This window comes from Pleurodeles waltl, chromosome 5 (assembly GCF_031143425.1).
Source record: "Pleurodeles waltl isolate 20211129_DDA chromosome 5, aPleWal1.hap1.20221129, whole genome shotgun sequence".
NCBI lineage: Eukaryota > Metazoa > Chordata > Amphibia > Caudata > Salamandridae > Pleurodeles > Pleurodeles waltl.
Window position 1 is genome coordinate 1,525,555,345 of NC_090444.1, and position 27,243 is coordinate 1,525,582,587.

A 27,243-nucleotide genomic window follows, 5' to 3' on the forward strand; every position below is an offset into this window, starting at 1 on the left:
GGTATATTACAGGTGGTACTTGAAGAGTCCTGCTTAAAAGACATCAAGGAATCTTTAAAATAGCTGAGATGTACCACTCGCAATTCTATATCTCATGAATGTTACAGAACTTCCTTTTTCTAGGTTGGTTTTTTTCTAGTTAATATCTAACTCATTTTTATAACTTGTGCAAGTATTTCGCATTTTCACATATACACTGTTGCATTTTATTGAAGAAAGCGGTCCCATAAGTCTCTGCATTTCCTGCTTTATACACAGCACATTCTCCTCTTCTTTGCACACTCAGTCAGTCATTTGGAATCCATTTTTACACCTTTGATGCTCCATAATACATAACTTTTATTTTGACTTCAAAATATTCATGGGGTTTCTGATCTGCAGTCTATATGGAGTGACTAAATACCATCAACACCTTTACTGTACTATTTTATTGAAAATATTTGTATACCCATGAAAGAGCCCCGTATGTAGCCTCCCGCCATTTTAACTATGTGTAAACGTGCACGCCGAGCGCTAAATGTCTATCACTGGTAAGCAGTAGAAAAAAGAATGCAACGTGCACGACTGTCCACAACTTAGTATATTGCAATATTATTAAAAAAGACCCCCATCTACTTGAGGAAATTTCACAAGCTGCTTGAAGGATACCCTCTTTCACCATGTGGCTTGGCACCAGCACAAGTCTCCAACAAGCATAGATTCACAGATTTAAATTGCTGACTCGTCACTTCCTTTATTTACCCTCTTTACCCCCGTTCCTATATTGATTCTTAGGGGCATATTTATACTCTGTTTGCGCCGGAATTGCGTTGTTTTTTTTTACGCAATTCTGACGCAAAACTAACTCCATATTTATACTTTGGCGTTAGACGCGTCTAGCGCCAAAGTCCATGGAGTTTGCGTCATTTTTTTGCGTGGACACCTACTTTGCGTTAATGAGATGCAAGGTAGGCGTTCCCGTCTAAAAAATTGACTCCGAGGCATGTGCGCCGTATTTACACTCCTGGGCAAAATTCAAGCCTGGGAGTGGGCGGGTCAAAAAAAATGACGTACGCCCGCTTTTGCGCCGTTTTTTAGCGCCTGGACAAGGCAGGCGTTAAGGGACCTGTGGGCTCGGAAGGAGCCCAGAGGTGCCCTCCCATGCCCCCAGGGACACCCCCTGTCACCCTTGCCCACCCCAGGAGGACACCCAAGGCTGGAGGGACCCATCCCAGGGACATTAAGGTAAGTTCCGGTAAGTACTTTTTAAAAAACAAAATAGTGGCATAGGGGGGCCTGATTTGTGCCCCCCTACATGCCACTATGCCCAATGACCATGCCCAGGGGACAGAAGTCCCCTGGGCATGGCCATTGGGCAAGGGGGCATGACTCCTGTCTTTGCTGAGAAAGGAGTCATTTCTATGGGGGTTGGGAGTCGAAAAAAATGGCGCAAATCGGGTTGAGGCGAAAAATTTGCCTCAGCCTGACTTGCCCCATTTTTTGGCGCCCAAGCTCCATATCCCCCTACGCCGGCGCTGCCTAGTGTACGTCGTTTTTTTTCACGCACACCAGGCAGCGCCCGCCTGGTGCTTCAGAATGGCGTTAGCCGGCGCTAATTTTTTTGACGCAAAACTGCTTTAGCGCAGTTTTGCGTCAAAAAGTATAAATATGGCCCTTAGTTTCATTGTTGCCGAATAAACCAATCAGTAACATACATGCTTGAAGTTTGGGAACGGGAAGGCTTTGGTTCTATTTCCATCGAAGCGGGAGTGGCGACTTCCTGGTGCCGGTAGTCGGGACTCATAACTCAGAACTCCCGACGATGTCTACCATCATGAACTAGCTAGTCATCTGTACTACTTAAGGCTTCACCTTCACACATCAACCTTCAAAACTACATTTGTGTGCTTTACAGGCGACACAAACACACAGGCTTTAACAGACTTTCTGGAAAACTGACCTAAATATTTTGGAAACTTAAAAAAAGGAATATTGAAGGCAAGAATTGATTACAGTGTTAATCAGATTCATAATGACATACCCTGTATTGAGATGTTTATAGATGAATGGCCCAGCAATACTTAAACTGCTGTGTCTTTGCTCATTATTTTCCCGTATTGAAAGAGATTTGAAGGTTAGTAAGACAATTATTAGACACTTTTTTCTGCCAGTGAAACTGCAATACTACATTTAATGTTGTTTTTATGTATGAGGCAGTAAAGTATGTTTAGAGGTGATGGAATCAGTTGAAAACAATATGAAAACAAAGGTGTGTTTGATTTATTTATAGCTGAATGTGGTGGGCGAGTCCACGCTGTCGCATCTGGAAGAATTCTTTCTCCAGGATACCCTGCACCCTATGACAACAATGTCCATTGCACATGGGTGTTAGAAGCTGATCCAGGAAAGACCATCAGGTACACGACAATTTCATGTGATCACTTATAATTCTGCGTGACTTGCCTTGCACGCGAATATGTTTTGTTCCAGCACCATCAAGTGGAATCTGTCAACACTCATTTATTTTACCAGACACAAGCCTTCACCTGTACTGTGACTAATCGTTTTAGACGACAGCAAACATTTCATTTGTGCATGTTTTATTCTTTTGTTGTTTTGCGTGCACTACATACTCAAAGGTTAGGTAAATAGGGGCCAGATGTAGCAAAGTTTGGCGAGTCGCAAATGGCCCGAATCGCTATTTGCGACTGTGCAAAATCGGAAATGGGATGCAAAAACCCCATTTCCGACTTGCAAAAAGCGATGTGAGCCATTTGCAACTCGCAAAAATTGCGACCCCATTTTGCGACCCGCAAATAGCAAGTCGCAATTTGCGAGTCGCAAACCATATGCAATAGCAACTCGCAAATTGCGAGTCGCAATTTTTTTCGTTTGTTTCCTACATCTGGCCCTAGATTACAAAGCGGCTGCACGGTCGCTCTTCCAGGCTGAAAATCTGCATTCCATATGATAATGAACTGTTCTTATTTCCAAGTTCATAACATGTCTTTCTGCTATGATTTTTAGTACGGACTAAAATAAAACTAGACAATCCAGCTTTATATCAATTGTAACTCTGCTGTATGTAGCAAGGTTTTTAGAAGGCACGAGGTTTACAGCTTCAGAGATTATATTTGTGTAAAAGTGAAGTTTAATTACTTACCGACCTTGTGAGCATAAGGCTGAATATAGAAAAAAAACATAAAGGGAAATACAGATCATTCTAACCTTACCCAAGAGGCAACAAGGAGGTGGAATCGCTTGTGTAATTCTGTAGCTGGGGATCAGAGTAGATTTGTAATTGTAACCTAGGCCTACATACTTTTATTTAAGAATGCAAACCTTGGCCAATGGGCCTTGATTTAGGAGTAATAGGACCAAATTGTCCATTTATAGACCAGAATTTTTTAATTAGATGGTCTTGGCACATCTGCTTAGAATACTATATAGTTCTGAGCTTATTATAGCATTTGAACACATAGCTGTCCAAAGTGCACATTTGATAAATGGATTGTCCTAAGAGATATTAACTTTTATTGAGATTTCTTTAGTTCGAATATAGGTCTATTGAATATGTTGTGAAACCTCTGTGAGCTACAAGCTAGTAGTTAAAGAGGATACTTTAAAAGGCATTGATCAAGCTATGTGTTTTCATGAGGAAGTGAATGTGTTAATTTGGGCGTTCATGTTGAGTTTGCTGCCAATGATGATCCCAGGGTTCTTGGCATTTGTGGTGGAAGTGGGTGTTGATCCTAGCTCTGTTGGCCTCAAGTGGAGCCCCACAGTGAACTGCTCTTCCCAAAGATCACAATTTAGATCTTGTTGGTGTTCAGCTTCACATAGTTTGTCTTCATCAAATGGTCGATTTCAGTCATGCTGGTATTGATCTTGATCTGGGTACTGGGCATCTTGTGTGTGAGGGAGTGAAAGAGTTGTGTGTCATAGGAGAGGATGTTGATGTTACGAGAGTGGATGATATGTATGCGTTGAAGATGGTCAGTCTCAGGGGAACTCCGCAGATGAGGTCGCAGGCACCCAAAGTATTTGTGTCAGGCTGACTGCCTGGGCTTTTCCTGTGAGAATGAAGCACATCAGAAGGATTGCCTGACCCTGGATTCCGATGTGGTGAAGATGTTGGATTGAGGATGGGGTAAGAGAGAGTGTCAAAAGCTGTGGCGATGTCCATGAGAATGAGGGCTGCCATGTCTCCTCCATCTAGAGTCATGTGGATGTCATCCCTGGGGGTGGTGAGGGCCGTCTTTAGGCTGTGGTTTGGTCTCAAACTGGACTGATTGGTGTTGAGGAGTTAGTGGTCTTTGAGGTATTCTGTGAGGGATCTGTTAAAGATTTTGTCTAAGGCCTTGGGCAGGAATGGTAGCAGGTCGATTGGTCTGTAGTTGCTGAGTGTTGAAGGGACTATTGAGGGTTTCTTTAGCAATAGGAGGATAGTTTTGTGTCTCCAAGTGTCTGGGAAGGTCTCAGAAGAGGTAGAGGCATCCAGAATGGGTATGAGCATGGTAGGTGTAGGAAAATCTTCCTTTTTGCCCTGGTCACCCCCAAACCTTTTGGACAGGTACTGGTGGTTACTGACTCCTGGCTGTGCACTGGGTCAGCTTACTAGTCCAAGGGCCAGTTTTCTGTGTAAAGTGGATATGCAAATTAGGCTAATTATAATTGACAACATTAACCTACCTATATGTCCCTAGTATATGGTAGGGCATGGAGGTTTAGGGACCCCAGCATAGGTAGTGCTTCAATAGGTGCACTGCTGAGGTGCCCAGTGTCATTTTAAAGGCAGGCATCCCTTGCTGGCTGCTTTTAAATTAAAGTTACATGCAAATTCGACTTTGGAATTAAAAGTAGTTCCAAAGTCTTAAACTACCTTATTTTAACATATACATCACCCCTAAAGTGTGCCCTATGTGCCCCTAGGGTTGTGTGCCATGTAACTATAAGCAGGGACCTTATAAAAATAGTTTTATAAGCCCTGGTGAGGAAAAACAGCGACATTCGTTTTCCCCCCATTGCAGTGAATGGCCTCCATAGGCTAGAATGGGGAGACTTTATTTTAATTTAAAAAATCCCCTTAAGTAACAGATACTACAAGTTTGGTATCAAAATTAATTGTTATAATAAATCCCACAACTTCCAGTTGTTGGATTTAATATAACTTGTTCAGGTAAAGAGTTTTACACGTTACCTGAAAAGTTGACAGCTTCAGCCCTGCAGTGTTTATGCTGCTTTGCTCTGATTAGCCAACCACTGGCAACCTGGCCAGTCTGCCTTGATGAGCTGTGAAGTGGCCTGGCTCAACACTGTAGGAGGCTAAACGGGTTTATAGTGGGTACTTTCGGTACTTACAAAAGGTCCAGTTATCCCTTGTTAGTAAAGTAGTAGTGTTCTAGCAGCTTAGCCTGATAGAGGTAGCTATAGCAGAGCAGCTTAGGCTGAACTAGGAGACATGCAAAGCTCATGCAATACCACTTTTAGTTACACAGTATTTATACACAAGTAAAGACAATACTCAGTGTTACCAAAAATAAAGGTATTTATTTGGGTGACACAGTACCAAAAATATCTTAGAGACAATACTCCTTCTGGAGGTAAATATTATACACAATATACACACTAGACACCAAAATTAGACAAGTAAGTAGTCATAGAACAATGCAAACAGTAGGAAATCCTATAGAATGCAATGGGAGAAAATTGGTCTAGGGGCAACACAAACCATACACTAAAAAAGTGGAATGTGAACCACAAATTCCCCTCTAGACAAGTGTCATGTGTGCAGAATCGCTGGGAGAGTAAGAATACATTAAAGGTAAGTAAAGCACCCCACCCCAGAGCCCAGAAAAGCAGGAGTAAAATACTGCAAGTTTCCCTAATACACACTACACCTCGCTTTTGGGATTTTGCAGCAACCAACCAAGTCTGCAAAGAACATCTGCTGGATTATAGGACCTAAAGACCTGCAAAGGAAGGGGACCAAGTCCATAAGTTGAAAGAAGTTCTAGGAGGGACAAGAGCCCCAGCCAACCCAGAAGAGGGTGCAACAGAAGAGTCCTTGGTTAGTTGAAGACTGCAGAAATGCACCCTAGGAAGATGCCAGCGGGTTCCTGCATGATGCAAAAGATGTCCCACGGTGTGAAGATTGTTGCAGATGAGAATTCGTGTTGGAAGGTGCCCACAAGCCTTGGCTACGGCAAAAGGGAATTTTCCATCAAAATGGCACTGGATGAACCCAGAAGGGACCTGGGGGCCTCAACTCTGTGTGAGGAGGAAGAGGGAGCTCTCTGCACTTTAGCGAGCCCTCAGGATGCCAGCAAGCACCCCCAGAAGCCATAGGATCTGGGTTCAAAGGAGCTACAAAATGCAGTTGATGCAGCACAAAAAAAGAATGTCCCACGCCACCAGAGAACAATTCAGCGAGTTGAGCATTGCAGAGTGGAGTGCTGGGGACATGGACAAGGCTGTGCACAAAGTATTTTTGCAAAGACTGCACAGAGGCCTCAGGAGGCAAAGAAGACAAAAAACACAGGGGTAGTGTCGTTCTTGGGGAAGTCAAGGTCTTACCTCCTCCAAATTGCATCAGCAGGACCTCAGGACAGTCTATGTTGATGATGTCTACCCTCTGTTTCCTTAGGAGTAAGCTCGTCACCGTGAGAGAAGTCCCAGGGTACTGCTTGTTGCCTTGGAGGGTACCTGCTTGGAGCAGGGGAGTGACTCTGTCACTCCACGGGAGATTTCTTTGGTCCTTCTGGTGCAGGATGAAGACAGGGAGTCCCCAGAACATGCACACCACAGAAACTGTTGCAGTTGCTGACTTGGTGCTGAGGTTGCTGAAGAAAAGTGTCTTTTGTAGACACTTTGTTGCAGTTACAGCATTTCTTGGAGCAGGCTGCGGTTGATACGAGGTCAGAGGATGCTGAAGTTGTTGCAAAGGATTCCTGAAGGAAACTTGCAAGCAGAATCTGAAGAGAACACACAGGAGAGACCCTAAATAGCCCTGAGAAGGGGATTGGCTACCTTATCAGGTATGGACCTTTCAGGAGGGGTCTTTGATGTCACCTGCTGGCACTGGCCACTCAGAGCCCTCCAGAGTGCCCTCACACATTGCAAAGCAAGATGGCTGAAGTCTGGGACACACTGGAGGAGCTCTGGGCACCACCCCTGGGGTGGTGATGGACAAGGGAGTGGTCACTCCCCATTCCTTTGTCAGTTTCCCGCTAGAGCAGGTGACAAGGGGTCCCTGAACTGGTGTAGACTGGTTTATGCAAGGAGAGCACAATCTGTGCCCTTCAAAGCATTTCCAGAGGCTGGAGGAGGCTCCCCTCCCCAGCCTGTAATACCTATTTCCAAAGGGAGAGGGTGTAACACCCTGCCCTCAGGGGAAATGCTTTGTTCTGCCTTCCTGGGATGGCTGCACAGACCCCAGGAGGGCAGAACCCTGTCTGTGAGGTAGCAGCAGCTGTCGCTGCAGTGCCAGCCTCAGAGAGCTGGTTTTGGCAGTACTGGGGGTCCATGGTGGAGCCCCCAGGATGCATGGAATTGTCTCCCCAATACCAGATTTGGAATGGGGGACAATTCCATGATCTTAGGCATGTTACATGGCCATATTCGTAGTTACCTTTGTGAAGCTACATATAGGTATTGACATATATGTAGTGCACGCGTGTAATGGCATCCCGCACTCACAAAGTCTGAGGAAATGGCCCTGAACTATGTGGGGGCACCTTTGCTAGTGCAAGGGTGCCCTCACACTTAGGAACTTTACACCTAACCTTCAGCAAGTGAAGGTTAGACATGTAGGTGACTTATAAGTTACTTAAGTGCAGTGAAAATGGCTGTGAAATAGTGTGTGCACTATTTCACGCAGGCTGCAGTGACAGTCCTGTGTAAGAGTTTGTCTGAGCTCCCTATGGGTGGCAAAAGAAATGCTGCAGCCCATATGGATCTCCTGGAACCCAATGCCTTTGGTACCTAGATACCATATACTAGGGACTTATAAGGGGGGGTCTAGTGTGCCAATTGAAATTGGTAAATGAAGTCACTGGCCTACAGTGACAAATTTAAAAAGTAGAGAGAGCATAAGCACTGAGGTTCCGATTAGCACAGCCTCAGTGACACAGTTAGGCACTACACAGGCATACATATTAGGCCACAAACTATGAGCACTGGGGTCCTGGCTAGCAGGATCCCAGTGAGACACGTAAAACATACTGACATATATGTTTTTATCTATGAACACTGGGGTCCTGGCTAGCAGGATCCCAGTGACAAGGTAAAAAACACACTGTCACACACTCACAAACAGGCCAAAAGTGGGGGTAACATGCAATAAAGAGGCTACTTTCCTACAAACACAAAGAGATGTGCCTGGGGTAGCAGATCTCCCCTCAGTAGATGGGGAAGCAGGAACAGGGGAGGGCTGCCAAACTGGTCTTCAAAGGCACGGTAGGACATTTGAAGCAACTCAGCAACACCCTCACATCCTGCAAACACAGACAGTTAGGTGCCCCCTTGATTAGATTAGGAGAGGGCAGGAGAGGGGTGTGTTTAGGATTTTTAGCCACACCAGTGGGTGGGCTCAGCCAGATGTAACCTCCAAAAATCACTTTCAGCCATGATGGATTTTTGAGGAATGTTGCTCCCTGGGATTGATTTTTGCCACACTTCCCAGGAAGTGGTCATCACAGGGGGAAGGACCCTGCCCCTGATTGGAGAACCAGGACCCCCCTGTTTTGTGCTTATTATATCTCTGCCACAGTAGGGCACTTTCATGACCTTCATGACATTTGTAACACTCCTTTAGCTGAGTCCACCAACTTTAAAATGTAGGCAGATATCCAACACTGACAAAACTGAGATGGAGAAGCAGTGAATCAAATGCTGAAGAATCAATGGGAATTAACATGCAATTTAAAGGTGAAAGATCAATTACAATTTATTATGAGTCAGACGTTTTGTTGTGCTTTATTCCTCCCATCATTGAAAATTCTTATAATTCTTTTTGGGGGTATTGATACGGATTAGAATATAGGAATACACTCAATCTGCAAGCCTGACCTCAGTCCTAATATTACCCGGTTTCTAAAATCCTGGTATCATTATCACATGCATGCTAGAAATGCCATGCCTTACCTTGACATTGTCTCAAAGTCATCATTAGGCAAGCACCAGGCTTGAACTCCAAGTTAGAGAGCCATCCATTGATTCCAAAGCACACTTCAATATTCAGGATAAATATGCAAATGTTATTTTAACCTGACACTTATTGTATATATTAAACCTGCATTGAGGAAACTTCATTTTGACTTTAATGGCTTTCACCTCCTGGGTAAGCCATTATGACTAACACATTACTTTTAGGCCAATGTGAAAAGTGAATGATTGAAATTTCTAGAGCATTTTCATGCCTGCCGTGTCATTATTCCATTCCATATACCTGCCAAAACTGAAAAATGTTGTTGATTGGAGAATCATTGTTTGTTAATGATTAATTAACATTAAAGGAAAAACAACATTATACTCAATTTAGGAGATATCTGCAATGTATTGATTAAGACTGTTCTTCGTTCGGTTAATCATCTGGGGCCCGATACACAAAGGTAAACTTAGACCAAAAGTCTAAGTTTAGACCACAAGGCTAGTTTAGACCTAAGTTCAAACTTTACCAGTAGTAAAGTTAGACTTTTGGTTTAATTTTAGACTTTTGATATAAAATTAGTCTTTTGTTCTAAGTTTACCTTTGTGAATTGGGCCCTTAGGCCCATATTTATACTTTTTTAGCACCGCATTTGCGTCATTTTTTTATACAAAAACTGCGCAAACTTGCAAAGTACAATTGTATTTTGCAATCTTGCGCTGTTTTTGTGTCAAAAAGCAGCGCAAATGCGGCGCTAAAAAAGTATAAATATGGGCCTCAGCGTCCATATTTAGAATTTAAGGAACAGGTTACTCTATCAAAACGTGGTACTGTCCATCATATAGATGGTGCAATTGACTATAATACACTTCTAGCGGACGTGGCACGTGCTCTGTTTTGATGGAGTACCTTGGGCTATCTCCAAGCTGTTTCTCTTGAAAAGCAAGCCCAGGCATTTCTGTCAAAATGTTATGTTCATTAATATTGCAGTGTTTGTAGAGTGAGCGATGAATTATATATTTTTTCAATTTTTAGTGACATTAAAGAAACGTAACCTTGGTGCACATGCGTTTTTTTTTTTTTTTACATGCGACGTTTTCTCTGAGGTAAAAAAATAATTTGCCTGTTTGGCTAATAAAAGAAAGATCTTTCCGTGTTTAATTAGCCAAATAATGGTATTCCCATTAACAAATGTTCCGTAATCCAAGTACGAACGTATGTCTAGATGTTGCATAAAGGTGTTTATCCAATTTATTTTAGCATGACGTTTGAATTGGCCTTGGATCTCCGGTGGCTTAGTTTACAGTGCTTTTACTGACACATGCCACGTTTTGTGAAGTCATTTGCCATTTGCCTCTCCCGTTATCAATTAATAGTGAATAATGTAAAGATACTTGCTGCATTGAGTCAAGGCAGTGGTATACCTTCGCCAAAACCCTATTTTTTATGTATTACAAAAACACAGTGTTGTATTCTGTTTTTTAATGTAATATGTTTTAACGTTTAAATGACTATGCAAATACTGACACCAGACATAAACTAGCGCACGATCATGGGATCTCCTTGATACCACTGTACAGTAAGGTTAATAAAAAGATAACACCAAGTCACAGTTCAACATTAGATAAAGTATTTAATTTCTGTCTTGCCAAAAATATGTAGAAAGCATGATTATTACTGATACATTTCCAATATCGTCAGCAACCACACACTGCAGGATTTAAATCAGTCAATGAATCTGTTGGACCGACGAACCCACATAATAACTAGTTATCTTTGGATATTTCCCACTGAATGATATTGTAAGTTAGTTTTGAAGTGAGGTTTACGAAGTCCCTTTGAAAAGCCAGTCTTCATGTTTTAGACCCTCCTTGATTGCTAGTGTCTGATTATCCATATTTTTAATCTCATTAGACCACTAAAATAAATTTCTCTTATAAAGTTAGATCCAGGAGGCACTTTTGAGAACAAATTCAAAAGTGTCACTCAATTGCTTTCAATATTCTCCACTGGGGTGCCATCTGCAGTATAGGAAACATATCTGTTTGATTTTACCATATGACTGCATTCTTGAAAGTACTCCCACTCCACATCTGATGCTTCATAATTTTATTCGAATTGCCACTCTAGACTTTTTTCCATGAGCCATAATGCTTTCCAAAATCATATCATCTATTATGTTATGTGCTTTTACCACATTTGTGTAACTTCTAACAAGCTATAATTCACTATCAACAATGACAGTGAAATAAACTGGTTCAATAGGGAAGTCAATTAATAAAAAATCACTAAAAATAATTACAAATTATGATTAATAGTATTGTAAGTTATGTATTTCCTCTATATTTTCTTGATGTGATATATATTGTAGCAGTTTAAAAAGGGCAATCTGGGCCTAAGGTTATCAGACCTGTTATGTAAGAAGTAGATTTTTTTTATCTAAGATATATATTACACTTCTTTGAGCCATGGTGAGGTTAAGAGATTTTCCCAGAATTACATGATGATGAGCCATTGCCAGGGTTTGAACTTGGTTTCGTAGTCCCAAAGTTGAGTCTGATAGCTATTCCTTCCCTTGCTTTCTGCAATAGAAACTGGATCTTCAGTAGGTTAGTAAAACATCAAAAGATTTAGGCCCATATTTATACTTTTTTAGCGCTGCATTTGCATCGCTTTCTAACGCAAAAGCGACGCAAACTTACAAAACACAATTGTATTTTGTAAGCTTGCGCCACTTTTGCGTCAAAAAGCAGTGCAAATGTGGCGCTAAAAAAGTATAAATATGGGCCTTAGTGGCCATTTATTCCCTTTGATTTTGACTTTGAGTGTTTGGCAGGATAAAGGAAACCTCTAATAGGTATTGGGAGAGAATTCCACTGTTTGTATAATAACATCCTCTTTTTGTTGACTGATATTGCTGTATTGTTTTATTTTGCACACAGGGGTGCTGCTGTCCAGTCCCCAGTGTATATGATCTGACACATGGTAACATTGCTTAAGTTCCAATAACAAGAATTACCTTTGAAATAAAGCCATATTATGTGGTGCAGGAAAATACACCAATAGCATTGAAAGTTAAATGTCGTCTGTGGACTGCTGCTCAAATTGTGTCATCTAAACTGACAAGGAAAATATGGCTTCAAGCCTCTTCAAGCTTTTAAAGCTGCAGGTAAAGTTGTTAGGAAGCAACTCTTCCTTGAAATATCATAAAAATCACGTGTGTAGGCAGTTTGCTCCCCAAGATAGGGTGCCTATTGTTCAAAAGTGGAACATGTAAGAATATCATGTTGGCATGTTCCTACAGTGGCAAGTACCAGCAGCTTCTTTCTGGTTTGGGCTTCTTCTGTGAGAAAAACTAAAGTGTAATTAAAATGCATTCGTGTTATCTTTGCTTTGGTATAAGCCACAAAAATGATTTGACCACAGTTTTAAATATTTGTTAAAAATCCAACTCATTGGTAAGTTGGATTTTTGTTACAAATTTAGGAAACATAACTTTGAGAAAACTAGACCTTCCCTACCCGACATTACAGTAGCCTAATTAGCATTAGCCTTCCAGAAGCTGCCCCTATTGGTGCTTTTCCTAAGGGGTACGCAGACTGTACGCAGACTGCTCACAAAGCAGGAACAATGGCTTAGATGATTAAAGAGGAAGCCAAGCGTATGAGGAATATAGAGCATACACTCTCTGGAAGGGGAACTGGAGAGCATTCAGAAGCTTAATTAACTTGAAAGGGACATGGGTGAGGATTGGCCATTCATAGGTAAGTGAGAGAGACCTAGTGAAGGGAGTTTACAAGGCACATTGTAGCCATCCTGGTGCCAACCATATGGCAGGGGGAGATGGTCTCACAACCAGTTTGATATGGTTGAGGATGATGGGACTGTTCTATCCTCTGATTGGGCCACCAGCCTCATCTAATGGCAGGCACAAACGTTCTTAGCACTTGTGCACTTTTGGTTAACTTGCACTAAGACAAATGTTATGTGTTGAAAAAACTGACAAGGTGTGCCTTTGGGAACTTTTATACCATTATTAGGGAGTGTTCAGGAGTCATCTTCACCCATAGGACAGTACTTTCTACAAAACTGATACCTCCATCCAGCATCTCAGAAAATGTGTTGGGCCTATCAAAGAACAGAAGAAGACTAGACCTTTGGGCTGTGACCTGGGCAGAGACTTGAAGGGCCAGTCCTGATCTACCCTGTGTCAAGGGCAAAGCAGTGGGCTCCAAGGATCAACCGTCCACCCTCATGTCAGAGGCCCTTCTCCTGGAGTGACCAGTGAACCAGTAGCATGTACCATGCTACTGGGCTCTGCTGAAGTGACTCATGGCTTCTAAGAGCTGTCATTGAGGTCATGGAAGTGAGCTAAGGGAATTGCAGTGGAAACATTGAAATCAGATCTCCAGAGCTTCAGCATGACTTGGTGGCAAAGGTATCTAATCTCAAAAGGACTTCTCCAGAATTCACAACAGGCTTGCTCCACTGGAAGATTTCGAGCAATGAAAAAGAGAAAAAATGCCCTGGTTTAGAGTTTGCAAATGGGTACTTCTTCACAAATGTGACAGATATCCCATCCACCTCATCATAGGATCCATAGGCTACAATGCACTTATAATAACCCCAACACTAAAAGTAAAAAGTTTGACAGACGAAAGGCTCAAAAAGTATCCAACTGATGAAAGGACTTCAGTCAGCACAAATTTATAATTTTCCCATTCAGAACTTTTCTTTCTGAACTCAATTCGACCTCAGCTATAGGGTACCCTATATGAATCGAACTTACAGCCTTCAAACTGCACCAGCAAAGGATTTTGACATTGATTTAGGAGACTAAGGGCCTTATTTGGGCCTTTTTCAAAAACCGCCGAGGTACCGCCATGCTGAAGACCACCAGTGCAGGCGGTTTTCCACCGAGCGTATCATGACTGCTGGCAGCCCTCTGCCCTTTTCCAGACGGAGAGCCGCCAGGAGTCATACTGGCGGTCGGCGGTGAAGTGGAAGCTGCTCCACCTTCACCACCACGTCATCAGATCACCACCCACCGAATCACAACCCAGGATTCGTGTGGCGTGTTCTGGTGACGGGGAGCTGACGGCGGAGCTGCCCCCATGGATCCCGTTCCCTCCCGGAGGATCACCAGACCAGGTAAGGTGATCGTCCGTTAGGGGAGGGAGATTGGGGGTGTTGTGTGTGTGCATGGGGGTGTGAATGTGAGTGTGTAGAGGGGTTGTGTGAGTGCGTGTATGCATGCTGGGGTGTGTTGTGTGTATGGGAAATGTGTGCATCTATGTCTGTGTGCATGTGTGCACGTATGTCTGCGTGTATGAGTAGTAGTAGTGTGAGTGTGCATGTAGGGGGTGGGGAGTGTGTGTGTCAGTGGTTGGGGGTGTGTGGAGGGGTTCCTGCCACCTTTGATGGGTGGTAGGGGGGTCGTGGGTTTGGGGGGGGATTCTGGGGAGGGGGGGAGACCCCTATCAGTGCCAGGGAATGAATTCCCTGGCACTTATAGTGCCTTTACCATGGATTTTGTGGTGGTACAGAACCCCACGAAATCCACGGCGGTATGCGGGGTCATGATACCGCCGGCGGTCTAGTGACGGCCGCCGGGCTGGAGACCGAATTCTCCAGCCCAGCGGTCATTGCCACATTTGCGGTCGGAGTGTAGAAGTGGCAGTTCGGCGTGGCAGTAACCGCCATGCTTGTAATTTCATTTTTTTTAGCAGCCTGCCTGTTTGCGGTATTACCGCCACTTCTATACTGACCGCCAGGGTTGTAATGAGGGTCAAAGTCTGAAGGCAATATCTTTCACCAGGGTCACCCTCATGGGTGATGCAACCCCTCCTCTATTGCAGGCGGCCTGAAATCATGACTCGATCTTAGTCCACCATGAACAAGTGCCTATGAATAGTAGTATACTTTTTCTTGGCACTTTTTTCCCTACCAATTTCAAATTTCTTATCTCTGAGTTCCAATTACTGGACTCTAATGATTTTCTGTGGCATTTTTCAGAGTAGAATTTTCTCTTTTTTTAGAAATTGTTTTTGGGCTTTGCATTGTGTTTTGTTTTGACTTAATAGTTGCTTTGGTATAGCTCTAAGTTAAGCCAATCTGCTCTGTGTCATAGCTACCATGGGTTGTGCGCAGTTTGATTTATTGAACTTGTTTGTTGGTCCTAAGAACGTTTCCGACATATTACTGTGAAAGGACTCAAATCCTTCCCATCTAATATACAATTCTTTTACTGTAACTATTTATGTAATTCATTTATTGGCTGATCATGTATATAGCATATGTTTTTGGGAGGTCAGCCCTATTTTCTCTACATACAAGCCTGCAAATTACGTGCGCATGCTATTCTATCACAAACCAGTGCGGAATTTCTCTTTGTCTTTAAGTTTAATAGGATTTTATTGAGGTTAACGGAAGAGACAATGCAAGCCTGAATCATTGAGGTGTACATAGAGAATCATCACGAAAAAATAGTAGATATTTCATATAGCAAGAAACATAATAATAAATGTAAAATGGAACATAACTAAAAACTCTGGTAACCATCGTAAATCAGATCTTAGCTTGAAGAGTTTGTGCACAAATTGTATCCATTCTGACTGTCACATATGATTCCTCCAAGTGAAGTATTTATTTTCTTGAACTACAATGTTTCCTTTGTCTTGTAGGTCAGGAAGCAAAGTAAATCCCTGTTCTGCTCTGACTTAATCGTAGTTTTATGTTTTATACCACACAACATACCTCTTCAGATTCAGATTATCTTAATGAACATATGAAAGACATGCTTTATGATGTATGCTGTAGAATGAAAGCACACATTATTACTGATGTGTTTATCTACAATACCAAAGGCTATGTAGAAAATGAAATGATTATTGCAAATGTGCAAAGTTGTGAGCATTAGGGAAAGTTTAAACGTATGCAATAGAATCAATGTTCTATTGACACTTTTTTCATAGGTCAAAAGGACATATCAGGCTGCAGGCTGGGTCATAGGGAGGCCTCAACTACTGAGGCCCGAGGAAGTGCAGGTTCTTGGTATAAGCCTAAGCTCTGATGGGAAACTTGTCAGGGACATCATCAATGGTGGGGAAGCTCTAAGAGGGTGAAGTTTGGACTCTGTACTCAGGAAGGACTTGTTGGATGCTCTTCAACAGTAACCCCGGTGAAGCCCCTATTCGTTCAAAATTAGAAACTTTTCTGACAGTCAAAGTCCTTACAGCACAAGAAACCTGCAAATTGAGTCCAACTGACCCTTTGATGTAGGTGGCTACAGCTTTCATTCAGGTCACGGCTTGTTTTCTGGAGAAAACGTTTTGAAAAAGTGTTCAGTTTTGCAGATTTTTAAGGTCATTGAAGTACACACTAACATCAGCTAAGGGTCCAGGATCACTTGGGAGTTGGGACACACTCTCCCAGAAGCCACCAGCAGAATCTAGGGCACAACTAGTTAGAGTTGATCAACAGCGCTCTTGAAAAAGATGGCTTCCTGAAGCTTTTGCAGCCCTGTAGCTTTTCAAGAAGTCAGCCAAATGACCCTTGGATTCTCGGTCCTGTGTTCAAGTTGGTCCAGGTCCAGCCTTCAAGGTCACTTTCCACAAGATGGACAGCCAGGTGCACTCCTTCTGTCTTCCACAGGTTCAGATATGTTCTGCATCAGGTATTCAGGGATGCCTCAGTTATGCTTGGCACCAGCTAGTGGGTGGGGGAAACTCCTTGACCAATAGGGGAAAAGTTACTAGGGCTAACCATAGTCACTTTGACATCCCTTCTTGGGGCTTTGGTCCTAAACAATGCCGTAGTACACCAGTCTGCCAAAACTCAGCATGGCAGAACTTTTCTTCACCGGAGCAGAGCTCTGTGCACACCTCTGAGGTGTGTCTAGGAAAATGAGAAACTCTCCCTCAAACCAGTTCTTAAGAAGGTGCCCTCCCCCATTGTGATTGGTGCCATGCTGACTACCTGGACAGTAGGAATGGCAGACCTAGATGTGAGTTACATCTGTCTGCTATAGAGATACCCTTGTGAAGCATGGGCATTTGGTGGGCACATCCCTCAGGCCATCCTGTCCGGAGAAAGTCATACCTCCTCCCACCCACAGCTCTTTAATTCCCTTTCCTGGAAGCCATTCACATTTGTTTTCTGGGGGCCAGCAGGTTGCCAGGTGACATGTAGGGATTAACTCTGAAAAGGCTATGAGTGACTTTGGGCAGGAAAAATAATGCTTTTCTAAAGTCATTATTTCTGAGGCAAGATAAAATACAACTTTACCATTTTGTTGGATTTTATGTAACTATAAAAGCGACTGCTGGGATCATTTTTCTACCAAGTGCCAATGTGAATTTAGCTTTATTGAGTGTAATAAAGAAACCTGGTGTTTTCAATTGTACTGACAGCACTGCTACAATGAACCTGTGTGGGGCCTTTCTCACTGTAAGGACATGTAAAAAGCATTAAGTCCACATGTCCTACTTTTTATTACTATGCATATTGCCAGGGCTGGAAATGCCTACACTATGGGTGACTTACTACTATTTAAAATGAAGATTTAGGCCTGTTAAAAGGGTGATTTTACCAGATCACAGTGGTGGTTTTAAAATTGCCCATCTAGGTTGGTGTGGCAAGCCTGGAGTCATGTTTTACTTGGTCACCCTTGCGATGGCACAGTAAGTATTGCAGTCCAATAGTGACATTTAATTTAGAGACCCTGGCCATCTGTTTTACTATATACTAAGGTCCTATATCGGGGTCCGAATGAATATAGTCCACAAACCAACAGCATCAGTGGTGGCCAGCAGAACTCGGACCCGCTTCCAAACCCACAGGCCACACACGCAACTTCGACATCATTCTTGACAGTGCACTGACTATGAAGCAGCAGATCAACACAGTTGCCTAATCCTGCTGCCACACCCTCTGCATGCTCTGCAGCATCTTCAGATGGGTCCCAGCTAACACAAAAAAACCATCACCCAGACCCTTGTCACCAGCTGCCTCAATTACGACAACACCCTTTAAGCTGGCATCTCCTCCCAGCTCTTAAAAAGACTCCAGACCATACAGAAATTGTCAGTCAGACTCATCCTAGGCCTCCTGAAGGGTATCTACATCACCCCCACCTCAAACTCCGCCACTGGCTCCCCATCCAGAAGAGATGCCTTTCAAGCTCCTCACCATGCCTATAAAGCCCTACACGATCAAGGACCGGACTACTTCAGCCACCGACTACACTTCCATCAACCAGCTAGACACCAGTACTCCTCCTCTCTGGTCCTCACACACACTCACAGAATCTGTTGCAGTCATAGCAGTGGCTTCTCTTTTTCCTACATCACCACCAAGGCCTGGAACAACCTACCCTCCCCCTCCAAACTGCCCCCTACTCATTGACTTCAGGAAGAGACTTAAAACTTGGCTATATAACAGAGAAATCACACCCAGCACCCAGATACTCCCATGGGTGACAGTGCTGCACTCTACAAATGATTGATTGATCAGTACAAAAAATTAGGGGGTGATTATAAAAGAGACATTTCCTTACATGGTCTGGTTTCTAAATGAAAGGAGAAGGACAACTCAACAGTTCCCCAGGTGTAGTTATCATCTAACTGTAAGAACTTGTAGAGGCCATCTGAATTGGCATGGTAAGTCCAAGGTCTGTGTTCCACTGTAAAGTCCATTCCCTATAGGGAGGTGGATTACCTCAACATTCTGGGGTTTCCCATCTCTTCTGCAATATCCATCTGAGAAGCCTGTGGTCAGTCTGAACCTTGAAGTGAGCCCCAAGTTGGTATGATCTCAAGGATGAAATCACAGCAGAAGCTCCTCCCTCAAGGGCACTCCAACATTTATTTCAGTGGAGGATCCTGGCCCTCATCATTAACCTATGTTAATACTTCCCAATTCCATTTTCTGAAACATCTGTCAGGACCATACATCTGTGCTTAAGTCAGATGACTTGATTATAGAGGCTGTGCATGATGTCTCTTTCAGGGTGTCAAAGGCCTTTTTTCCTTTTTTTCACTCCTCAGTCAAAATTACTTTATTGGTCTGTTTCTTTGAGGTGAGTTCTGTCAGGGTGCTAACAATGGTGCCATGCCCTTTCACAAATCTCCTGTAGTACCCAGTCAGGCCCAGACAGGCTCTGACTTGAGTCTGTGTTTTGGGAGGCTCCCAAGCCATGATGGTTTGGATCTTAGGTTGGATAGGGTGTACATGTTCTCCTCCAGCACAGCACAGCAGCAGATGGACCGTTAGCACTTACTGAAACGGTTTGCTGGACTGTTTTCCTGGGATCTGGCCAGTGGTCTATCTATGATATAGACACTAGTGACAGTTTACCTGTCAAAACAAAACCTACAGGCTGTCAGACAAAGCCAAGTCCGGCAGTCAGGCTGATGTTTTTAAGATTTTGTACATAGAGATGATTAAGCCCTCCAGTAGACACTTAGCCAGCTCAGTAGTGCTGGTGCCCAAGGACAACCGCAAAGGGGGAGGGGGCATAATTGAGGTTATGTGTGGACTTCACAGCACTCTAAGTCATCATCAAGACAGACTCACATTCCATCCCTGGAGCTGATGAGCTCATTGCAAAACAAGGAGCTGCCTAATATCTCAGTACTTCTGATCACACTTCTTGGTACTGATGGATTGCCTTAACTGAGCAAGGAAAATTCAGCATTCTCCACTGCATTTTTAGTTTATAATGATGCCTTTGGCCTGATGAATGTGCCTGCCATCTTCCTGCACAGGATACTGTCAGGGTTGGATACCTTTTGTGCAGCATATCTTGATGATAGAACTGTCTTTAGCTTCACCTGGCAGGACCACCTGACCCACCTCAGAAATGTATTTCATGCCCTGCAACAGGCAGGCCTGACTATCAAGTCCAGCATGTACCAGATAGGGCAGGGAACTGCAGTGTATCTAGGCCAAAACATGTCATATATCAAATGGAGAAATGTAAACTGAGCCATGTGTTCTACCACCAACTAATGACTTTCTAAGATGGCAAATAAGGCATATTTGTGAGTTATGTACTCCTTGCATCTTCATCAGGCTAAGTGCTAGTGAGCCCAGGCTTACATTAATCTTATTTTAAGATCATACAAGCTGCAGCAATAGATGCATGCATTTACACTGAGATGTAGGCTGGGCGCATCTCAACAAAGAGGGTGCAAGATAACATGAACTGTAAACAAAAGCTGTGTTTCCTAAAGTTTTTTTTCTTTGTGATTGGGGAAGGCACCATACCTATGCTAGCTGGCCAGATAAAATAATCCATATTAATCCCACTTTTTTCCCTCCCAGAATTAATACTTCTGTCTGTCTGGATAGTGTTGCACTATCTGCAAACATTGAAAGAGTCAGGTCAGAGATGCAGGGACATGCTGGTCAAGACAAGTAATAAACTGTCAGCCACAAGACTGAAGCAGCATGTACAAATCACAACTATATTATTAAGAGCAGAGGGTAAGGAGATAACCCTTGAGGGACACCCAGGGAAGACATGTTATAATTTGACATAAAAGTAAGGAAACTTAACAGATTGTACTCAACTTGCCAGAAAGATTTTAAACCAATAAAGGATGACTCCAGATATGATTGACTTCTTCAAATGAATGGGCAAGATTTTGTGATTAACCACATTGATGTCTGTGGAGAGATCCAATAGAATTATTCAGGACCTATCTCCTTTGTGAAATGATTGCCTCTTTCCATAAATTCCAAAAAGTGAATAGTCACCACACTCTCTAAGACTTTTCTCAAAGCTGAGAGAAAGATGTTGAGATGATAGTGACATCTTTTCAGTCTAACATTACCTTTTTCAACAGAGGAGATGTGTAGGAAAAAATGGTTAATAACTGAAAGGGGTAGGACCTTACTCAAGCAGCAGCTACAATTCTTGGTATGGTGAAACACAAGCACCCACAAATTAACCTGTACTTAACCCACTGATAGCTTGGCACAAAAATAGTCAGGATCCACTTACAAGCAATGGTTAAAGTATTTATGCAGCACTTCAAACAGTAATAAAGTGAAAACTCAACTCGAGAAAAGTCCCTCACCAATTCAGAAACGAAGAGTAAAACTCAATACATTATTTGAAATCAAAATAATGAAAATCTAATCAATAGAACTGGAGATATGCAATTCTAAATGTTTTGTAAAAGTCAAGTGCTAAGAAGTGAAAAGCACCACTGCAGTTATCAGGTCAGGGTAGACCAGGCCTAAGCCATAGGTTTAAGCTGACCTTGATGGTGTGTGTGCCAGATACAGGACTGAGTTCAGTCCACTGAGAACGTACCTTGGGCATCGAGATGTAAAGGCCAGCATCGAGGAGCCATCGATGAGGAGCTGCAATGCAAGGTCGAGTGTCGAGATGCATCGCACAGCACCAGAGTTGAAGCCCATCGATGAGGAGCTGTGGCGTAAGATCGTTGTGGGTACTCCTTAGTACCTAGGCTTGACATTCTTATTTTAGCATTAGGCATGTAGCATGTATCTTTAAATGCATACAAGTTGTATTCCTTTTAATATATTTTAGTACAGCTAACTTTTCAGCTCATTGTTTTTATTTTTATTTTAATCAGCTGCCTTTTCTGATAAGGCATTTGTGTTGTACATTTTAGCAGCACCCCCACATGCATTTCACTTTGTGCCCTGCTCAAGGCTGTCATGCTTGGTACATGATATTCTAACACTGATTGCCACTCCAGGAGTTATGGAGACACCACTTTTCCCTAGACATATTAACGTGTCAGGCCTGTTCATGGAACACTGTTTTGTTTGTTATATAAATACCATGTAGGCCTAGGGAGGCACAGGGCATTCCAGTCATGGCCATCTGTGAACAAACATCATTCCATTGACAGCTCTGTTGATCCTAGCATTGACTCTTTAGCCTACCAGGAGGATTTCCAGTAGACAACAGATATACCCTTGCTCATCTTTCAGATATGTGGTTGTGCATCTTCCCATAGACTGGGGCAGACAGAGTGGCTAAAACCAATATGCTCTCAGGGTTTAGACATTAGGGAGTAGATAGAAATCATTCAATTTTATAATCACACCAAGATGGACAGATTGTTTATTCTCATCACTTTACTGGTAACCATAATCACTTTACTATGATTCATGTGCCTAATTATCGAGGCCCATGATTTAAAAAAAATCGAATGCAAATGCTTCAATAAATATATTGAAACCTATCTTTTATCTATTGGTTTGCCCAGGCATGTGTGAGACTTTTGATCTGTTCACCACAGCTTCCCTGAGGAGTCAGAGCGTCATGTACTTAGGCTGCCACAAATCACATTTACTTTCTGAGTTTGGGGTGGTGTGGGACTGACTCAGTCACCCACACTTGGTGATGCTTGGTGGTGCTGTCACCCTAAAACTACACAGTCTTATCACCAAGGTAAGAGTTTTCGACAAGGTCCTGCATAACCATTGAGGAAGCTTGTGGGGCTTGCAGAGACTTGAGCTGCAATGTGTCAGCTTAGGGGACAAGATGCATCATGCTCACCCGGTATCAGCATCAGATTGCAATGACATCAAAGAAGCCACTGACTGGTACTTGTGAGAACCTGTGATGAGATACATCAGTGTCACAAAAGTCTGTTAAGTCCCTGTGGCTTTGAACAGGGGGGCAGCCAAATGACCATTGGAGATTTAATGAAGTTCCATGTCCACAAAGGCAGGCTGGATTCAGCAGGGCAGCTCAAAGCAACAGAAAGTCTTGGTGCAGCAACAGCAGGTCTAGGCAGCAAAGCAGCCCTTGGCCAGCAAGCAGGCCAGCAGTGCAGACCTCTAAACTAGGCAGTCCTCCTTTCTGGCAGAGTTGACAGGTACATAAGTGATCTGAACAGTTGGGTCTGAGGGCCTACTATTTATATCTGGTGCCAGCTTTTAAGTAGAAGAAGGTTCTGGAGGTTGACACCCCCAGAGGTGTTTGGCATTTTATGCCTCCCTGTTTGGGCCACAGTTTGTAGGGGACATAAAATATGAGTGAGAAACTCTTTACGAGTGTGCTGAGGCAGAGCCTTTGTGATGTACAAGTGTGGCAGGTGACATCTTCACCACCCTATCAAGTCAGCTATGTTCAATCATGGCAACACCTACTCTAACTTTGTATCCTTGTCTGGAAGTTATACACTAACCCCAGCTGCCAGCTACACCTAGTCATTTAACCCAAGAGACAGGCTACGGGCATCAAATTGTTGGGACAAGAAAACTCCAACTTTTTAAAAAGTGGTATTTACAGAGTTGTGACTTACAATACGACTTTATAATTACAGAGGGGTTACAATTCTTTAGACACCAAATTCAACATTCTACTGACTCCCTATTGAAAGTTATCATGTATTAAATGTAATAAGGTAACCCAATATTATCTTGTATGAGAAATAGGACTTGCAGTAGTGAAAAACAAATTTAAGAGTTTTTCACCACCAGGACATGTCTAAGTTTCTAAATACACTTCAACCTGCCCTATGGTCTACTTAGAGCCTACATTATCGGTGACTTATATGTATTAAAAAGGCAGGTTTAAGCCTGGCAAATGGTTTATTTTGAGAGGTCAAAATAACAGTTTAAAACAAGACACACAGGCTGCAATGGGAAGCCTGAGATATGTTGGACAAGCTCCTTCAGTGGGCGGTATAATTAGTGCTGCAGGTCCACTAGTAGCCTTTCATTTAAATGCTTGGCGTACATGTAGGGCCACTTTATTAGGAACTTACAACTATCTTAAATGTGCCAGTTGGGTATAAGCAAATGTTATCATGTCCTAGGGAGTGAGCACCCACATGCTAGTACTGGTTAGCAGTGGTTTCACAGGGTCCTAAGGCAGACAAAAATGAGATCGGCAAAAATGAAGAAGTAAGGCAAAAAGTTTGGGTAAGTCCACCCTATATATATACCTCCTCAATATTTAAGTGGTCTGAATTGTCCATTAACATCATGTGCTGTTGGTGTGTAACTAAGCCATCCGCCTTGTTCCATCACAGCCTTTGCAAACAAAGTGAGAAGAATTCACAACTATTAGACAACAAAATAAAATCACTGATTCGTTGAGTTCAATTAAGGCTATACTGTACATGCCAAAACCATGAAGTAAGACCACTTTCACAGCCACATATAGCATTCCACAACCATGACTGTCAGTTAATTGCACCAACAGCCGATTGACATAGCCTGTTATGGCCCATTGTGTCCTCCTCTATACAGCACATCACCTGAAGATGCAATGGTCTGAATTTAGTGTGTACATCACTTGGTTAGTTAATCACGATCCTATGAGTAGCAGCACGGTAAGAATGAGGGGCTGAGGATCATTGTTAATGTCTGACTCCACACTAAACGTTTTCGTTCTCTGCAATGTACTCTCTCAGCATAAGCAAATAAAAGTACTCTATAAGCACGAACATATCTCAAGGCTGTATTGACTGCAGAGTTCTTTGTAGAACGTATGAAATGTAGAATTGCTTCAGGTCTTGTTCATCTTGTGCATGAAGAAAAGTATATACGCATAGGAATTAATTGCGTTCTACCTATCAACATATCCGGAGATGGAAAAGACTGAAAACGTTCCCACCTCTTTCCTACTAGCAAATTATCCAAAGATCTATGTTGACTTTGTTTCGAATGATCCGTGGACAAGAGGCATATCATTGTGGATGAAATATTGCTGCCTCGACATTCAGCTGAAATGTTTCCTCCATCAAAGGAGCTTTTTATTTATTTGTATGTAATGCATATTAAGAGCTTTTATTACAAATATTTTTTTCAAACATTTTTTATTGAGGTTTTGTTCTTTACATCACTGGTTGGTACAGCGTGAAGGAAGACAAAGTAAATGACATGCGACAATCATGTTACAATTTTGGTATAGAGAAACAATCTTGATAAAGAGAATACAGTGCAGTAGGATTCACTTACTTGACAGTGGGCATGGGCTAACAACAAGAGAGGTCGAGAGAAAAAAAAGAAACATTCTTTGTCTCAAAGGAATTGATGGGGAATTTATTACAATGATATTTTATATGTAGTTTCCTGTGCACTTGAGGTTTCATACATTTGTAACTGCCTTGCTCCAAATGTTCAACATTTAACTTAAGCAACAGGCTACTTCCTATTTCACCACACAACTTTCGTTCCGAGCGAACGGGAAAAAATAGCAGATTGGAAACATGTTAATGCCTGCGTAACATTGAAACAAACAAGAATAGGTAGTGCATCCCATTCCGGACAGGATCTTAGATGGGGGATGTTGGACTTTTGCTTATGCAGGGTCATCCCCAGACTTTTTTGCCTCCTGCCTCCTATTTTTTCCTGACATGTTGCTGTTGGCTTTTCAACTCTGAGCACTTTACCACTGCTAACCAGTGCTAAAGTGCATATGCTCTCCTGTTTAAATTGTATGTAAGTGGTTTATCCATGATTGGCATATTTTGATTTACTAGTAAGTCCCTAGTAAGGTGCACTAGAGGTGCCAGGGCCTGTAAATCAAATGCTACTAGTGGGCCTGCAGCACTGGTTGTGCCACCCACATAAGTAGCTCTGTAATCATGTCTCAGACCTGCCACTGCAGTGTCTGTATGTGTATTTTTACACTGTAAATTCGACTTGGCAAGTGTACCCACTTGCCAGGCCTAAACCTTCCCTTTCCTTACATGTAAGGCACCCCTAAGGTATGCCCTAGGTAGCCCCAAGGGCAGGGTGCAGTGTATGGATAAGGTAGGACATATAGTAATGTGGTTTATATGTCCTGACAGTGAAATACTGCCAATTTCGTTTTCACTGTTGCAAGGTCTGTCTCTCTCTCATAGGATAATATGGGGGCTACCTTTAAATATGATTAAAGTGTAGATTCCCCTAGAGAGTAGATGGACAGCTGGAGTTTGGGATCCCTGAACTCACAATTTAAAAATACATCTTTTAGTAAAGTTGATTTTGAGATTGTGCGTTTGAAAATGCCACTTTTAGAAAGTGAGCATTTTCTTGCTTAAACCATTCTGTGACTCTGCCTGGTTTGTGGATTCCCTGTCTGGGTCAGTTTGACAGTTGGGTTGTTTTTCACCTCACACCAGACAGTGACACAAAGGGAGCTGGGGTGTGATCTGCATTTCCTGATTAGCCATCTCTGCTAGGAGGGAGGGGTGGAGTGGTCACTCTCATCTGAAAGGACTGTGCCTGCCTCTGACAATGCTGTCTCCAGCCCCCTGGTGTGTGTCTGAGGCCTTGCCTGGGCAAGGCAGGATTTCACAAGGAGGTATGAGTCCCCTTTGAAGAAAGGTGACTTCAAAGACTAAAATGGGTATAAGAAGGGCACCCAAACTTACAAACTTTAGAAACACTTCTGGAATCAAGGGGAACCTCTGCCTGGAGAAGAGCTGATCGCTGAGGAACAAGTGCTGCCCTGCCTGTGACTGTGCTTTGTGGAGCTTTCCTGCAGTGCTGCTTCTGCCAGAGTAAGAGGGCAAAGACTGGACTTTGTGTGCCTTCCATCTTGAAGAAGAAATCTCCAAGGGCTTGATGTAGAGCTTGCCTCCTGTTGTTGAAGTCTCAGGGATAGCAAAGACTTCTTCCTGCCAGCACCTGGAGTCTCTGGAGAGACCCCTACTCTGCTCTGTGGTGCCCTTCCAGTTCCTGGGACCCTGAAAGGAGAGGCTGGCAGCCTAAGGACAAAAATACACGCACCGAGCGCCGTGCGGAGAAAAGATCGACGCGAATCCGATCGCGGCTGAGAAAACGACGCGACGCCGGCTCCGCAGCTGAGAAACGACGCCGCAGGAAACGCGACCGGAGAATCGACGCCCGGAGCAGGAGAAACGACGCGCAGCATCGCTGACGAAGGCTGAGAGATCGCAACCTGCGCCGCGGGACTTTCGGACCGTCGCGTGGCTGGCTTTTTCAACGCGCATCGCCGTGCCGAGCTGTTTTCGACGCATATAACCGTGCAGGGTTATTTTCGACGCACACCGCCCGTGCGGGGTTATTTTTGACGCAAACCAGGTACATTTACACGCTAGCAGCGCTAGTGTGTTGTTACAACTACCTAAAGACTCTTTTTATTTTAAACCTTTAAAAAATCATAA

The 27,243-nt window shown here is 43.1% G+C and overlaps 1 protein-coding gene across 1 annotated transcript in view; it reads left to right on the forward strand.

The window, feature by feature from the left end:
* Positions 1-27,243, forward strand: part of CSMD1 (CUB and Sushi multiple domains 1) — a 5,088,256-nt gene that overhangs the window by 3,237,230 nt on the left and 1,823,783 nt on the right. The window contains exon 25 of the mRNA XM_069235813.1: positions 2,270-2,396. Within this exon, the coding sequence (XP_069091914.1) occupies positions 2,270-2,396 (127 nt within the window). The remainder of the gene's footprint in view (positions 1-2,269; positions 2,397-27,243) is intronic.